Source organism: Neopelma chrysocephalum, unplaced genomic scaffold (genome assembly GCF_003984885.1).
Source record: "Neopelma chrysocephalum unplaced genomic scaffold, ASM398488v2 Primary Assembly neopelma1_147, whole genome shotgun sequence".
Taxonomy (NCBI): domain Eukaryota; kingdom Metazoa; phylum Chordata; class Aves; order Passeriformes; family Pipridae; genus Neopelma; species Neopelma chrysocephalum.
The window spans coordinates 8,694,275-8,710,037 of NW_020897809.1; the positions used below are offsets into that span (position 1 = coordinate 8,694,275).

The 15,763-nt window shown below is 65.0% G+C and overlaps 4 protein-coding genes across 7 annotated transcripts in view; all 4 read left to right on the forward strand.

Annotated features, from left to right (window-relative positions):
* Positions 1-285: 285 nt before the first annotated feature.
* SLC6A8 (solute carrier family 6 member 8) lies at positions 286-5,532 on the forward strand. Of its 2 annotated transcripts, XM_027700529.1 has the most exons (13): positions 286-438; positions 790-921; positions 1,511-1,784; positions 1,862-1,994; positions 2,247-2,381; positions 2,473-2,576; positions 2,682-2,806; positions 2,892-3,004; positions 3,081-3,218; positions 3,533-3,635; positions 3,722-3,822; positions 4,063-4,233; positions 5,024-5,532. In XM_027700529.1, exons 1-13 carry the CDS (start codon positions 351-353, stop codon positions 5,153-5,155), a joined length of 1,749 nt encoding a protein of 582 aa, XP_027556330.1. In that variant the 5' UTR covers positions 286-350; the 3' UTR covers positions 5,156-5,532. The 2 variants fall into 2 exon arrangements, with proteins under 2 accessions (XP_027556330.1, XP_027556329.1); XM_027700528.1 differs by lacking the exon at positions 790-921 and having other exon boundaries at positions 287-438.
* The window catches only part of QRICH1 (glutamine rich 1), a 43,401-nt gene continuing 28,360 nt past the window's right edge, over positions 723-15,763 (forward strand). The window contains exons 1-2 of one of the 3 annotated variants that reach the window (XM_027700518.1): positions 8,950-8,966; positions 15,674-15,681. The gene's annotated coding sequence lies outside the window, so the exon portion shown is untranslated. Of the gene's footprint in view, positions 770-8,949; positions 8,967-15,673; positions 15,682-15,763 lie in introns of those variants that run through there. The other 2 variants (XM_027700516.1, XM_027700517.1) reach the window with 2 other exon arrangements.
* On the forward strand, positions 5,647-8,187 carry LOC113975917 (epidermal differentiation-specific protein-like). Its single transcript, XM_027700536.1, has one exon. It carries the CDS (start codon positions 7,016-7,018, stop codon positions 8,072-8,074), a length of 1,059 nt encoding a protein of 352 aa, XP_027556337.1. The 5' UTR covers positions 5,647-7,015; the 3' UTR covers positions 8,075-8,187.
* Positions 8,935-15,210, forward strand: QARS (glutaminyl-tRNA synthetase). The gene is made up of 24 exons (XM_027700515.1): positions 8,935-9,095; positions 9,557-9,704; positions 9,777-9,886; positions 9,996-10,071; positions 10,417-10,481; positions 10,590-10,643; positions 10,840-10,897; positions 11,017-11,088; positions 11,247-11,332; positions 11,522-11,608; positions 11,717-11,816; positions 11,937-12,015; positions 12,138-12,246; positions 12,326-12,456; positions 12,560-12,652; positions 12,772-12,909; positions 12,983-13,070; positions 13,151-13,294; positions 13,366-13,470; positions 13,841-13,933; positions 14,222-14,349; positions 14,548-14,614; positions 14,811-14,936; positions 15,023-15,210. The coding sequence occupies exons 1-24, from the start codon at positions 8,949-8,951 to the stop codon at positions 15,071-15,073; spliced, it is 2,355 nt and encodes a 784-aa protein (XP_027556316.1). The 5' UTR covers positions 8,935-8,948; the 3' UTR covers positions 15,074-15,210.

Here is a 15,763-nt window from a genome sequence, read left to right on the forward strand (position 1 = left end):
GGGAGCGCCGGGGAGGAATGAGCTTGGGGAGGGGGAGAGAGGGGGGCCCACGGCCACGCGCGACCGCGGCGCGCCCCCTCCCGCCGCCGCGGGGTGAGTCACCGCTCTGCATTGTGACGTCACGCGCCGGCCTGACATCTGACGTCACGCCCATACGCGCGGAGAGGGGCGCGCGTGACGGCGGCGTGGGTATCCCCCCACCCCCCCCGCTCTCAGCAGAGGGCCCCGGCGGGGCGGAGGGCGCCGAGCCCCCCGCGGCGGGCGAGGAGCGGACGGTGACGGCACCGCTGGTGCGACCCCCCGGTCCCCCCAAAGAGGCCGCCCCCGAACGGGAGACATGGACCCGGCAGATGGATTTCATCATGTCCTGCGTGGGCTTCGCCGTGGGGCTGGGCAACGTCTGGCGCTTCCCCTACCTGTGCTACAAGAACGGCGGAGGTGAGCCCCGCGCTCGCCCCACGCCGCGGGGGTGCGCCCCGGGGCGCGGGGGGCACCCCCTTCCCTCCGCGGAGTGTATGCGTGGGGGTCACCCCACGCTGGGCCGGCTCGCCCTGCGCTTCCGAGGGGCTCGCGGGCCACCCCGCGGGTGTTCAGTGTCACTCACGGGGCGGGGGGCCGTGGGAGCCCCCCACCACCTGCCCGTGCTGACCTACATCGCTGCGAGGGGAGGGCGCGGAGGCGCCTTCGCCATTCGCTGCGCCCGGGCGGGCGGCGCGGGGAAGGGGGGGAGCGACAGGGGGGGCCGAGGGGGCGGCGGTGGCTGAGCCGGCCCCCTGCCCCCGGCCCCAGGCGTCTTCCTCATCCCCTACCTGCTCATCGTCTTCGTGGGCGGCATCCCCATCTTCTTCTTGGAGGTGGCTCTGGGGCAGTTCATGAAGCAGGGGGGCATCGCCGCCTGGAACATCGCCCCCCTCTTCACGGGTAACGCCGCACCCACCCGCGCCCTGCACGTGCCCTGCCTGCACCCCGCCCGCGGCCCCTGCACCCTGCCCAGGGCCCCCGGCACCCTGTCTGTGCCTCAACTGCCCGTAGCCTGCTGGGGCCGGCAGCACCCTGCCCACGCCCTGCCTGCTCCCCTGCACCTTGCCCGCGTCCCACTGCCGCCCTGCGCCCCAGCTAAGGGTGGCAGCTGCCTGCACCTGTGTCCCATGACACTCTGCACTGCCCTGCCCGTCTTGCTGCCCCTGTGGCTCCCTGCCTGCACGCTGCTGGATCCCGGGGCCTGCCGGGTCCCCACCTCAGCAGTATCACCCTGCCGGCTCTCCCCTGGTGCTGTGCCATGCTGCCAGCTGTCCCCACCCCATCCTGTCCCGCCCAGGCTTGCCAGCTCCCCCTGTCCCATTCCCGCCAGCTCCCTGCTGTCCTGCCTGGGGCTGCCAGCTCCCCCTGTCCTGTCCCCCATCAGCTCTCCTCTGTCCTTCCCCATCCCTGCCAGCACCCCGCATCCCACCCTGTGCTGGGTGCCAGGTGCCCACAGCTGCCTGCGGGCTCCGATCTCCCCGTGCTGCAGGTTTAGGCGTCGCCTCTATGGTGATCGTCTTCTTCTGCAACTCCTACTACATCATGATTCTGGTGTGGGGGCTCTTCTACCTGGTGCACTCACTGACGGACACCCTGCCCTGGGCCACTTGTGGCCACTCCTGGAACACGGACCAGTGCACAGAGCTCTTCAACCTGGACCTCTGCTACAATGTCAGCACTAATGCCACTGCCAGCACTTGGACCTCCAACTTCAGCTGCGCCGACATGACCAACAAACGCTCACCTGTCATTGAGTTTTGGGAGTGAGTGTGGGAACCAGGAGGGTGTTGCCTGGGGCCGAGGGTGTCGCACCAGTGCTCAGCACGGCCCCGCTCTGCAGGAACAAGGTGCTGCGGCTCTCTGGGGGCATTGACGAGCCGGGGGAGATGAACTGGCAGATGATCCTCTGCTTGGTCACCACTTGGGTCGTTGTCTACTTCTGCATCTGGAAGGGTGTAAAGTCGACTGGGAAGGTAACACTGGCGGGGGGAGAACACTCATCAAGGCCACTAGCATGGGGGAACAGGACTGCGGCACACAGCACTGCTGGCTCCGGCCCTCCTGTGCCACAGCCCACAGGGGTGCAAGGCCCCTGTCCCATGTCTGTCCAGGAAGTGCCACCAGTCGTTGGGGGCATTCACAAGCTTTAGTCCAGCTGGGACACCTGTGGCACATGGCAGAGAGCCCTGGCTCCAGGGGTCTCACAGGCACCCACTGCTCTGCAGATTGTCTACTTCACGGCACTCTTCCCATATGTGGTCCTCATCCTGCTGCTGGTCCATGGGGTAACACTGCCTGGCGCACTGGGTGGCATCGTCTACTACCTGAAACCCGACTGGACCAAGCTGGTTGAGGCACAGGTGAGGGCAGTGGGGAGGGCAGGAAGAGGTTGGGTGCTGGACACTCCCCTGACACCTTCATCATCCCCCTACATCCTCCCTCACGCCCCAGGTCTGGATTGATGCCGGCACCCAAGTCTTCTTCTCCTATGCCATCGGGCTGGGCGCCCTGACCGCGCTGGGCAGCTACAATCGCTTCCACAACAATTGCTACAGGTAGGGCTGTGCCAGCTGCACGCAGTCCCCCTGCTGTGTGTCCCACTGCTCCCCCGGTGTGAACCCCGGCGCCCCCTGGCACCTCCTGACTCGCTCTGCCCACAGGGATGCCTACATCCTGGCCGTGATCAACAGCCTCACCAGCTTCTTTGCCGGCTTCGTCGTCTTCTCCGTGCTTGGCTTCATGGCCTCTGAGCAAGGCGTGGACATCTCCAAGGTGGCCGAGTCCGGTGAGTGCCGGGCGGCAGATGCCGACTGGCACTGTGTCCCCTGCGTCACCCTTTGAGTGGCACCCCTGACCCCGCTCTCCCGCAGGTCCCGGGCTGGCTTTCATCGCCTACCCCAAAGCTGTGACGCTGATGCCCTTGTCCCCGCTGTGGGCCACGCTCTTCTTCATCATGCTCCTCGTGCTGGGGCTGGACAGCCAGGTGCTGTGGTGGGCAGGGAGGGGGATAGGGAGAGGATGGGTGGCACGCCCCCACTGAGCCCCACTTTCTGCCACAGTTTGTCGGCGTGGAGGGTTTCATCACGGGCATCCTGGACCTGTTCCCCCAGCCAGGGGCTGGCTCGCTGCGCCGTGAGCTCACTGCTGCGCTCTGCTGCATCGTCTGCTGCCTCATTGACCTCTCCATGGTCACACAGGTGGGGGACATGGCAGGGATACTGCCCAGCCGGCCTCACACCAGGCACCTGCACCTGCTCCCAGGGCGTCACCTTTCATGGGATCCTGGTGTCGGGTGGGAGCTCCCTGGGGCTGCTGCCCCCCCCAGCAGTGGGCCTGCCCACAACATGGGGGTCCCTGTGGCATGGGGGTGCTGTGGGAGCAGGGTGCCCATGGCAGTGCAGGGTGTCCGTGCCAGGTGAGGCACTGGTGCTGGCAAGGCTGTGCCAGCGCCGGTGTGGAGATGTGCAGGGCAGCTGGCACAGTACCGGTGACATGGGCGCCTTCCCGGCAGGGCGGCATGTACGTGTTCCAGCTCTTTGACAACTACTCGGCCAGCGGGATCACGCTGCTGTGGCAGGCTTTCTGGGAGTGTGTGGTCATTGCCTGGGTCTATGGTGAGGCCAAGGGTACATGGTGGGGGAGGGGACACGAGGGGACACGGGTGCCCCGCAGAGCCCTGCTGACACCCTGCTCCCCGCAGGCGCCGACCGCTTCATGGACGACGTGGCCCGTATGATCGGCTATCGGCCCCTGCCCGTCATGAAGTGGTGCTGGGCTGTGGTGACGCCCCTGGTCTGCGTGGTGAGCAAGGAGGGCCACCGTGTGTGGGGACGTGCGTGGGGACACGCGTGGGGACACGGGTGTGCCGCTGCCCCGGGCTGTGCCGCGGGCACGGAGCGCCCCCCGGCGGCTGCTCTGGGCACACGCGTGTCGGGACCGTGGGGCGCGATCGCACGCCGGGGGCCGCGGGGTGACACGCGTGGGGGGCGGGGACCGCCAGCCCCCTGCCCCGCGGGAGCTCACCCCCCACTCCCCACCCAGGGCGTCTTTGTGTTCCACGTGGTGAACTACAAGCCGCTGACCTACAACAAGACGTACGTGTACCCATGGTGGGGGGAAGCCATCGGCTGGGTCCTGGCACTCTCCTCCATGCTCTGCATCCCCTGCACCGTTATCTACAAGCTCCTGCGCTGCAAAGGCTCCTTGCGCGAGGTGAGGGCGGCACAGAGGGGACCCTCCTGCATCTCTCTCCACCCCAGCCAAGCCTGTCCCTCTCTCAGTCTTGTCCCCATCCCAGTCCCAGCCCCATTCATATCCCAGCACTGTCCACATTTCTGTCTCAGTCCCATCCACAACCAGATCCCTTCCCTGTCCTCATGACTGTCTCATTCCCATCCACAGCCAGATCCCTTCCCTGTCCCCATCACTGCCTCATTCCCATCAAAATTCCATCCCTGTCCCCGTTGCTGTCTCACTCCCAATCTCACCTGAATCCCATCTATGCTTACATCATCGTCTCAGTCCTATCCCTGTGTGAATACCATCTCTGTCCCTATCACTCTTTACTCCCAGCCAAGTCCTGTTCACGTCCCCATCACTGTCTCAATCCTGTCTCCATGCAGTCCCTGTCCCTCTCTCAATCCCATTTAATCCCTTTCCCATCCTAGGCTGACCCCCATCCAAGTTCCATTCCTATCGTCATCGCTCTCACTCCCATCAAATTCCTATCCCCGTGACTGTCTCACTCCCAACCTCACCCAAACCCCATCCTTGCTGACATCACTTCTTAATCCCGTCACTGCCTCATGTCCCTATGCAATCTCTGTCCCTTTCTCAATCCCATTTCAATCCCCTCCCTGACGCAGTCTGACCTTCATCCCCATCCGTACCTGCCCCTTCCCCCATCTCGGTCCCCTCCCTTTGCACCGTGGGGGATTCACTGAGCTGGGTCCAGGCAGTCTCAGTGCTGCCACCCTCGGGTGCTGACACAGCGTCCCCGCAGCGCTGGCAGCTCCTGACCACTCCGATCTGGGGCCAACACCACCTGGAGTACCTGACGCCCGAGGCAGAAGCCAAGCTGCTGGCCCCAGAGCCCCCCAAGGAGAAGGCGACGCTCTTCGAGACTGTGATCTGAGCGTGGGGAGGGTCGCGCTGCTCCCGCCCGCCATAGCAATAATGCCAGCACCGCCTCCCACCCACGCTGCCCCGTGCCCCCCGTGCCGCCCCGGCCACCAGCCTCGCTGCAGGGGGGTGAACACAGCGAGGTGGGGGGAGCCGGGGGCCGCGGAGCCAGGGCGGCTGCGGGGCGCGGGAGGGGTCCCCGGCGCAGGGGGAGCGTGGCAGCCCGGGGGGCTGGCAGGGAGGCCGCGGGCCGGGGGAGCGAGTGGGACAGCCCTTCCCTGGCCCCTGCCCGCGGCCCTCACAGCCCCCCATTCACTAACTGCTTCCCGTAGCGTTTGTCTGGTGTAACCCCAACCGCCCCGACATCTGGCAATAAACTGGGAGACCCTGGCAGCCCTGGCACTGCAGGCAGGGGAAGAGGGGCACTGGCAGTGGGCAGCTGGGTGGTGAGATGTGGGGTGGCACTGGCCTTTAGGGGACAAAGGTTTGAGGGGGACAGGGTTCAGGGGTTCAGAGACACCTGGGTTCCTCTCTGGGGGTGACATGGCAGGGACAGGCTGCCGGAGCAGTGGGGTCTCCATCCTCCACCACAGGATGTGGGTGCCCACAGGCTGTACCAAACCCAAGTTCACATGTAGGACTGGAGCACTCCATGCAGCCAGGGCTGGCCCTGCTTATCAGCCCCAAGGGGCAGATTTTGGTCCAGAGGCTTTGAGAGTCCTGACTGTCACCGGGGGTGGGTCAGGATCCAGCTGTACACCACCGGGAGCTACTTGTGTCAGCTTTGGGGCTCCCAGCCCTGTGCCATGGGAACAGCCCTGGGCTGGGGAGGGTTGCGTGGACAAGGGGATGAGGCAGACCGGGGGCCTGGGCATGTAGCCAGGAGAAGCCAAAGGCTCAATCTGCCCCAGATCCCTTGAGCTGCCTAAGCCCTGTCCCAGTGGGTTGCCAGCCAGCGGGGTGCACGTGCCCTGTGCTTCACACCAGCAGATCCCGGGGAGGCCAGTTCCAGTCTGTGCCATGGGAACCCACATGGAGCCCCAAGGAAACCACTGGCATGCTGTGCTTGGAGTGGCTGACAGCCATCCCTGTGCCCTAGCTGGGTGTCGACGTCCTGCCATACCCAGTGTCCCACCTCCAGCAGCACCATGGCCACCCCAAGGTGTGTGGCTGTCCTGCCCATGAAGGGACAGGGGGAAAAAGTGTCCCCACCTGTCCCAGCCATCCTTGGGCACAGGGCTGGAGCAGCAGTGCCATGTCAGGTGTCCATGTCCAGTGCCTGGGAGCACCATGGTGCCAGAGGCTCTTGTTTCAGGGTGCTGGCTCACCCCACCACAGTACCCTCTCACCCCGCTGGGGCGAGCCGGCAGTTCCTGCCCCACCGGCAACGCACACCGTAATTAGCCCGGGCAGGGCGGAAGCATCACTGATAATTGGCGGTGACTCGTTAGTGCTGGAGCGCCACATGCCCAGGGCTCAGCAGGACTTTCCGGCAGGGCTGGTTGGCGGGACTGACTGGCATCCCGGTGCACCGATCGGAGTGCGGGGCCTGGCTGGCTCCCCAACACCAGAGTAGGGACAGGGTTGGGTGTGGGGTGTGGGGGCGAGCACTGTCATCGCCTGCGCTTCGTGCTGCAGCACGCCCTTGTCTCGCCACCCCTTCCTAAAAGGCACTGCTTCAGGGTGCTGCTGGCACAGACGGTGAGAGCACTGGGACCAGGCAGAGGTGGGAAAAGGACGGGGGATAAAGGGGTGCCAGGGGTTCCTTTTGCTGGCTGGGCTTTCCCCACGGGTCTCCTGTAGCACCCACGAGACCCCATAGGAGGGGACTCGACCTGCGTTGTGCCCTCGCAGGGCAGGTGCCCACAGCACCATGAACCGGATCACAGTGTACGAGCGTGCCAACTTTGAGGGGCTGAGCCGGGAGTTCACCTGCGACGTGCCTGACTTGCATGAGCTGGATTTTGGGAACTGCATTGCCTCCCTGAAAGTAGTGGGGCAGCCCTGGATCGCCTACACAGATGCCAAGTATGAGGGGGAGCCGCATGCCTTTGAGGAGGGTGAGTACCCCTCCGTGGAGCGGCCCAACAGCTTCTCGGCACTGCGCCTCGTTCACCACGACCTGGGGGACCCACAGATCACCCTCTATGAGCACCCCAACTTCCAAGGCGCCTTCAAGGTGGTGACAGAGGAGACCAACTTGGCGTATGGATACTTTAACGACCGGGTGGCCTCCCACGTGGTGCAGCGAGGTGTCTGGCTGCTCTACCAGAACCCCGGCCGGGGTGGCTGGCACTGCCTGGCATGGCCTGGGGAGCATCTCGCCGACTACAAACTGGAGCTGAACTTCCAGGATCGGCTGTCCCACCTGCGCCCACTGCGGCCTGGGAGGCCCCTGGTCTCGGCACGTCTTCTTTGGGAGCAGAAGCGGGTGGAGGAGGAGCGGGAGGTGCTAGTGGATGAGATTGAGGGGGTGAACGAGACAGAGTCGGAGCAGGCACTGGCAGCCAGCAGCAGCCGGGAGTACGGCACCACACTCTGGCAGAGCTTCCACTTCAGCAATGCCACCAGCCTCAAAGCCGGGCTCTCCTTCACGCTGACTGTGGAAGCCTCCAACATCTTCACAGTGCAGAAAGGGCACAGCGAGTCCAGCACCCGCCGGCAGCGCGTGGAGGTGCAGCTGCCGGCCAAGATCCCCCCACGCACAGCACTCAGCATCCAGGTCCTGCGGAAGGAGGTGACACTCTCCGTCCCGGTTCTGCTCACCATCACCCAGAACGAGGCCGTTCGGACGGAGATGGGCGAGTACCGGAGCATATCAGGGACCAACGTCAGTGCTCGCTACAGCTTGAAGCCACTGCCAGCCTCGGGCAGGGAGCAGGCAGCCACCGAGGGGACAAAAACAGTGCCCGGCACCAGGATGGAGCCGTAGCTCTGTGCTGGGGCCGGCCAACGGCTCTGTTCCCTCTGTGGCGTTGGACCCCCTTCTGTCCAGTGATTCTGGCTGGCAGGACCTGCCAGTGCCTCCTCCCAGCCAGTGTTTCCAATAAACCCCCTTCCCCAACCACTCAGGTCTCTGCTGCTGCTGGGGCCGGGGTGGGAGTGGGATGAGGTGGACACTGGGCTGGGAGCACACCGGGCTGGGGGGGCACACAGGGTTTGGGGGGACACTGGGCTGGGGAAGACATCGGGCTGGAGGGGCACGGGGCTGGAAGTGCCAGGCAATACCAGGCTGGGGGAGCTGGCGGGGCACAGGGAAGAGCTGGGGACACCAGGCTGGAGAGGACATCAGACCGGGGGAGCAGGAGGACACTGGGCTGGGGCTGCCAAGGGTACACCGGTCTGAGGGAGCCTGGGGACACCGGGTTGAGGGGTGTACCGGGGCAGCTGGGGGGACAAGGGAGTAGGAAGCCGAGGGACACTGGGCTGGCGCGGACAAGGGACCACCCACGGTCCGGGGGAGCCGGGGACACCGGGCCGGCTTGGCCTCGCACAGACCGGGCTGGGGCAGCCACCGCGATCCCCGCCACGCCCCGGGCCCTTGGGCATGTCCGTCGGGGACACAGGGGGACAGAACCGGCCGGGCGGGCACAAGCCCCGCCCCCAGCCCCGCCCCCCACGTGGCCGCCGCCGCCGCCGGTCTCTTTAAATGATGCAACACCCCGCGCGCTGAGCCCGCCTCCCGCGCGCCCATTGGCCCGGCCGGCCCTGGCTCCCCCCTCCCATTGGTCCGGACCGACCTCCCTCGCTGCCGATTGGCTGGGCGCCGCCCCGCCCATCGAGCAGGCACTGGCGGAGGCGGCAGCATGGCGGCGGCGGCGGCGGCCATGGGGGCAGAGGAGGCGGAGGAGGCGCTGGGGCTGTTCACCGGAATCGGCCTCAGCGAGGCCAAGGCGCGGGAGACGCTGCGCAACGGGGCTCTCAGCGCGCTGCTGCGTCGGGCCGTGCTGCAGGTGCGCCCGCCGCGGGCCCACACCCCCGTTCCCGGTACCCCGGTACCCGGTGTCATCCCGGAACCCTGGCACCCCAAGAACCCGTTACCCCAGCACCTCGGTACCTGGTACCCCGGTACCCGGTGTCACCCCCGAGACCTGGTACCCCGGTACCCGGTGTCACCCCCGAGACCCGGGACCCCGATCCCCGGTGTCACCCCTGTATGCCGGTACGCGTCGGTATGCCGGTATACCCCGGAAACCCGCAACCCCGGCATCCCAGTGCCTGACCCCGAGACCCGGCACCCCGATCCCCAGTGTCACCGCGGTACCCTGGTCCCACTGTCATTCCCTGGACCCCCCGGCCCCGCCTCCTCCCAGCCCCGCCGAGTGGCCTCGGCCCTTGACATCCTACCCTCGCCCTGTCCCGGTGCCGCCGGTTCTCCGGGGCTCATCCCTGACCCTCCCCCGGGTGGCGGCAGGCTCGGAGCGCGCTGGGCCCGGCGCTGGACAAAGCCACGGGAACGCTGCTGTACAACGCGGCCGCCCGCCTCAAGGACCCGAAGCACCTCGGCTTTCTCGTGGGCTACATCGCCCGCAGGGAGATCCTCACGGACCTGCAGCTCAATGGTACCGCCCGGCCCCAGACCCCGCCCGGCCTCGGCGAGGAGGGCTCTGCTCTAACTCCTGCTCTGTCCCCAGCCGCTCTGGAGTACGTGAGGAGCCACCCTCTGGAGCCCCTGGATGCAGCGGACTTCGAGCAAGCCTGTGGTGTGGGCGTCTGCATCACCCCCGAGCAGATCGAGGAGGCGGTGAGTGGGCCTGTGACCCCGCGGGGACAGTGCAGGGGACACTGGACTGGCTCCTAGTGCTGTGCTCCCGCCTAGCTTGCTCATCCCAGTGTCCGCATCCTGCTCCCAGGTGGAGGCTGTAATCAGCGAGCACCGAGCGGAGCTGCTGGCAGAGCGCTACCACTTCAACATGGGGCTGCTGATGGGTGAGTGGGAACACCAGGGCAGCACCTGCCTGGTGCTGGCGGCTGCCACATCCTCCTGCCTGCCTGCCTGCCAGTGCCACTGCCAGCTCCCCTGGATCCCGTGAGCCAGCCCTTTGCCACGGGCTGCCCCAGTTGCTGTGTTGCTGTGCTGCTGTGCTGCAGCCCAGCAGGGAGATGTCCTGCCACATCCCCCACTCGGGCAGGGCCGATGTGCACTGTGATAGGGACAGCCTAGGGGCAAAGGCTGCCTCTGGCCACTGGCTGTGCCGTTCTGCATCAGCGGCTCTGGCTGAAGCTCCCCCAGGCTGGGCCATGCCCCTTGCCCACGGGGTGCCCTGTCCACAGGGGAGGCACGGAACCGGCTGCGGTGGGCAGACGGGAAGACCATCAAGAACGAGGTGGACCTGCAGGTGGGTGCAAGGGCAGCAGGGTGAGGGGGGTGGCAGCTGGACAGGACATCTCCAGACCTTGGAGCACAGGGAGCCTTTTTGACTCCTGATGGTGTCTCACTTCTCCAGGTGCTGCATTTGCTGGGACCAAAGACGGAAGCTGACCTGGAAAAGAAGCCAAAGGTGAGGAGAAGAGGAGGCTGGGGACTTGGATGTTATTTTCCTCCTAAATGTCCAGGCAGGATCCCGTGTAACTGCTTTGGACTCAGCTGCCACCATGGGCATGGGTCTGAGGGAGCACTGGGGACAGCAGACTGGGCCAGGAGGGGAAGGTGCATGCTAGGGCTGGGCACTCAGGATGCTGTGCTGGTCCCTGCAGGCTGCAAAGGCCCGGCTGGCCCCAGTGGAGAAGCAGAAGGTGGCCGTGGTGGAGAATGGTAAGAGACTGTCCTCCCATGGGCAGCTTCCTCATCTCTTTAGTTCTTGCTAGGGTCTGCTTCTGAGCTGGGCCCTGAGAGCTGCGGTCAGGCCCCTGCTCAGCCCCATCTCCCTGCAGGTGATGTGGGCACAGAGACAAAGTCACTTTTGGAGCAGCTGCGGGGAGAAGCCCTCAAGTTCCACAAGCCAGGTGCATGTGAGGAGCCACTGCCATATGTGGCAGCTCTGTGCTTGGTCCCAGCTCTCTGTGCTGTGGGGCACTGGCTTGGTCCTGTGTCCTTTTCCCCCGGCTGCTGGGCTGAGCTCAGTTTGGGCAGTGCTGCAGCCCTGAGCAATCTCTGCCCGCAGGAGAGAACTACAAGACTGAGGGCTATGTGGTGACACCCAACACCATGGCCCTGCTGCAGCAGCACCTGGCAATCACAGGCGGGCAGGTGAGGCCGCGTCCCTCAGCCCAGCGGTGGCTGGGGGACACACAGCTCACAGGGGACATGGCCAGGGACAGCGCCCATGTGGCATGGGGGGCTCCGTGGGATTGCCAGGGGCTCATGTCAGTACCACCACTGTCAGGGAGGGGAAGAGTCTCCTGCTGAAGGACAGAGGTGTCCCCTTTCCCTCTGCAGGTACGGACACGGTTCCCTCCTGAGCCCAACGGGATCCTGCACATTGGCCACGCCAAGGCCATCAATTTCAACTTTGGCTATGCCAAGGTAAAAAGCACCAAGCTCTCTTGGCCACTGCCTTCCCTCACTGTTTGGCTGCTGGCCTGGCCCTGTGATCCCTTGGGGAGCAGCTGCTCACCATCCCCTCATCCCCAGGCCAATGGTGGCGTGTGCTTCCTGCGCTACGATGACACCAACCCTGAGAAGGAGGAGGAGAAGTACTTCACGGCCATCCGGGATATGGTGGAGTGGCTGGGTACGGCTCGGGCTGGGGAGGGCAGGATCAAGCCAGGTGCCAGGGACATCTCTGCATGAAGGTCCTGCAGCTGGGCCTTTGGGGTGCTTCCAACCTGCTCCATTTCCCCCATCCCCACAGGCTACCAGCCCTATAAGGTGACCCACGCATCGGATTACTTTGACCAGCTCTACACGTGGGCCCTGGAGCTCATCCGCAGGTGAGCATGTGGGGCGGTAGGGCTGTGCCAGCGTGGTGTGGATGTCCTGTGCCACAGCTGGGGCTCCTCCTTGCCAAGGGGATGGGTTACTCGCGTCTGGTGACAGCGTTTCCCCTCCGTAGGGGTCAGGCTTACGTCTGCCATCAGAAGGTCGAGGAGATCAAGGGCCACAACCCTCCACCCTCACCATGGCGGGACCGGCCCGTGGAGGAGTCGCTCCTGCTTTTTGAGGTATTTCTGACTGGGGCAGGTGCCGCATGTCTGTGGGTCTGGATCTGTGGCTCAGTTGACAGCTTCCCCCTCTCCACAGGACATGCGAAAGGGCAAGTTTGGGGAGGGGGAGGCCACGCTGCGGATGAAGCTGGTGATGGAAGATGGGAAGATGGACCCTGTTGCCTACCGCGTCAAGTTCACTCCGCACCACCGCACCGGGGACAAGTGGTAGGGAGGGCCTGTGGTGGGTCTCGATCTCCTGAGAGTGGGGAGGTGTTGGGAGGGGAGGAGCACCGTGCTCTGCCCTGGGCTGACTGAGTCTGCCTTGCAGGTGCATCTACCCCACGTACGATTACACACACTGCCTCTGCGACTCCATCGAGCACATCACACACTCCCTCTGCACCAAAGAGTTCCAGGCTAGGTGAGCACTGTGCATGGCATGGCCCAGGGATGAGTCAGACCTGGGAGCAGCTGGCTGCATCCTGACAGTTGCCAGTATCCGTGGGGCTGAGCCGGGCTGTGCCTGCACCTCCCTTGCAGGCGCTCCTCTTACTTCTGGCTCTGCAACGCGCTGGATGTCTACTGTCCTGTGCAGTGGGAGTACGGGCGCCTGAACCTGCTCTACACCGTCGTCTCCAAGAGGAAGATCATCCGGCTGGTGGAGACGGGTGCTGTGAGGTAGAAGCAGGGTCAGCAGCCAGGATGGGACTCACCCAGGACATGCCTGGTTGTCACACCTGTGTTTTCCCAGGGACTGGGATGACCCGCGGCTCTTCACACTGACAGCCCTGCGCCGGCGAGGCTTTCCCCCCGAGGCCATCAACAACTTCTGTGCACGGGTAGATGCCTGGGATGGGGTGGGACAGGGCAGGTGGATGCGTTTCCTGGCCAGCATAGTGATGACAGGCTGTCCCCTCAGGTTGGTGTGACGGTGGCCCAGGCAACAATGGAGCCACACCTGCTGGAGGCGTGTGCACGGGAGGTGCTGAACGAGCAGGCCCCCCGTGCCATGGCCGTCCTGGAGCCCCTCAAGGTCACCATCACCAACTTCCCTGCCCCAAAGGTGAGACTGCAGTGGGCTGGAGTGGGAGTGGGATTCCCCAAGATCAGCATTCACCCTCTCCTTCTCCCCAGACACTTGAGGTCCTTGTGCCCAACTTTCCAGCCGATGAGAGCCGGGGTTTTCACAAAGTGCCCTTGCATCCCACCATCTACATTGAGGAGACGGACTTCAGGGAGGTGAGCCAGGCCCACTGGGCCATTCTGCCCTTGCTCCCAGAGCTACGGCTTGTGCAGCAGGAGCCTGGCAGCACTGGAATCAGTGCTGGTGCTGCACACACAGATCACAGGCAGGTATCAAGCATGTGACTGCGACTTCCAAATGTGCCAGCAGCTCTGATGGGCACTGGGGAAATGCTGCCCTCAACCTGGCTAGGACATGTCCAGTCCAGCCTGTGCCCTGGGGAATGTCCCACAGCAGCATGAGAGTTCAAGCAGCCCTGGGATCACTGATCCCTGGGACAGCAGGAGTGGGGATAGAGAGACATGCTGCAGGGGGCACCTGCTGCCCATGCTGAGACCCCTCCTGCAACCATGAACTCTCTCGCAGGAGGCAGACAAGGGCTACAAGCGCCTGGCCCCCGGGCAGCCGGTGGGGCTGCGCCACGCTGGCTACGTCATTGCCGTCCAGAACATCATCAAGGTGGGTGGCTCGGGGCACTGGTGACATGAGGCTGGGCTGTGGGATGTCAGGATGTGGTCATGCTCCAGCAGGGAAGGGCAGTGATGGTCATCTTGTGCCAGGCACTGTGGGCACAGTGAGGGCTCAGGCTGCCTGTGTGGCAGCTCCCTGCCAGCCCTGTGCCTCATACAGTGGGCAGCAAGGTGGCCTTGAGTTGGAGGGCTGGGGATTCAGCCCCAGGCCTGTCCTGTGGGATGGGGCTGCTGCCTGACTGTTGCCTGACAGCCCAGCTCATTTCCTCTCCCCCAGGACGTCAGTGGGCACGTGATTGAGCTGGAGGTGACCTGCACCAAGTCGGATGTGGCGGAAAAGCCCAAAGCCTTCATCCACTGGGTGTCGGAGCCGCTGGTGTGTGAAGTGCGGCTCTACGAGCGGCTGTGAGTGCCTGACTGCCCACAGGGGCAGGGACAAGAGCAGTGCTGCTGGAGCAGCAGCATGGCTGTGCACCAGCAGGCCCTGCTGGGATCTGCCCAGCCCTTTCTGGGGGGGAATATTTTCAGCATCAGTGGGGTCCAGTGAGCGGCACCACATCCCCTCATCTGGCAGCTTTGGGATGAGACTCTGTCTCATGGCAGGTTTTTGCACAAAAATCCCGAGGACCCGTCGGAGGTGCCCGGTGGCTTTCTGAGTGACCTCAACCCTGTGAGTAGCGGCAGCAGCTGGGGCTATGGGCCTGGGGTGAGCTGGGGACCTCCCGTGCCCACGTGTGAGGCACCCACCCCACCCCTCCTGGGGCAAGGCCTTGCTGTGTCTCCGGGTGGAAGAGGGGTTAGGGAAAAAAGGGCTGTGGAGGGGGCAGAGGGGTCGGGTTGCTGGCTTAGCTATCTTCTCCTGCCAGGACTCCCTGCGTGTGGTGCACAATGCCATGGTTGACAGGTCTGTCCTCTCTGCCCGACCCTTTGACAAGTTCCAGTTTGAGCGGCTGGGCTACTTCTCTGTAGATCCCGACAGCAAGGAGGGGAAGGTGAGCCCAGGGGCTGGGACAGCAGGGCTTAGAGCCATGGGGCTCAGAACCATGTGGCTCTGAGCAAACCCTCTGTTTCTCCCCAGATGGTGTTCAACCGGACGGTGACGCTGAAGGAGGACCCTGGCAAGGCCTGAGGGAACTGCTGCTGCCACACCACCGTGGTGTTGCTTTCCCGGGGGTCCTTGCACACCCCCAGTGCCACCGTGCCTTGATGCAGCCCCCCGGGGCACTCCACAGCATTGCCTCAATAAATAGAAATCCCAGCCCTGTCCCCACGCTGTCACTGCCTCCTGTTCACCTGCTCGGCCTTGGGGTGCTGGGTTGGGGAGGGTCCCCCTGTTCCTGGGGCTCAGAGGCTGCTCCCATCTGCCGTGCAGCGCTGGTGTCCCCACGGGAGCTGTAGCTCCCCCGCCCGGCACTGGGGGACTGGGGTCGAGGGTGTCGGGGTGGGATGTTGAAGGATTCTGGGGAGTGCAGGTAGGACAGGCCGGGTGCGAGGGGGTGAAGCAGGGGTGCAGGCAGGGTGTGCGCACTGTGTACAAACACCGCCCGAGCGCCCTCCCCCCTTAAGGTGGACTCGAGTGGGGTGGCCCCTGCCTGGCCCCGGACTGGGGGTCAGGGGGGTGCCCCCGCGGGACCGACGTGCCCCTCACACCTTGAGCCCCGTGCCCGTGCCACTGGCCCTACCGTGGGCTGGGGGAGGCCCTGCCCGGTCCCCCGGGCCACCTTAAGCAGGGCCGGGGCCGGGGAGGCCGCGCCGAGCACATGGGCACGTTAAAGCAGCCCCGGCGCAGCCCCACGGTGCGGGGGACCCTCCGTCCCCA

What these genes read in the sequence shown, in the direction of transcription:
- SLC6A8 (XM_027700529.1), top strand. Translation starts at nt 351, where the DNA reads ATGGATTTCATCATGTCCTGCGTGGGCTTCGCCGTGGGGCTGGGCAAC. An exon ending in CCAAGCTGGTTGAGGCACAG is followed by an intron (nt 2,382 to 2,472) that starts GTGAGGGCAGTG and finishes CTCACGCCCCAG; the next exon opens with GTCTGGATTGATGCCGGCAC. An exon ending in ACCTCTCCATGGTCACACAG is followed by an intron (nt 3,219 to 3,532) that starts GTGGGGGACATG and finishes CCTTCCCGGCAG; the next exon opens with GGCGGCATGTACGTGTTCCA.
- LOC113975917 (XM_027700536.1), top strand. Translation starts at nt 7,016, where the DNA reads ATGAACCGGATCACAGTGTACGAGCGTGCCAACTTTGAGGGGCTGAGC.
- QARS (XM_027700515.1), top strand. Translation starts at nt 8,949, where the DNA reads ATGGCGGCGGCGGCGGCGGCCATGGGGGCAGAGGAGGCGGAGGAGGCG. An exon ending in CCTCAAGTTCCACAAGCCAG is followed by an intron (nt 11,089 to 11,246) that starts GTGCATGTGAGG and finishes CTCTGCCCGCAG; the next exon opens with GAGAGAACTACAAGACTGAG. An exon ending in CACCGCACCGGGGACAAGTG is followed by an intron (nt 12,457 to 12,559) that starts GTAGGGAGGGCC and finishes TCTGCCTTGCAG; the next exon opens with GTGCATCTACCCCACGTACG.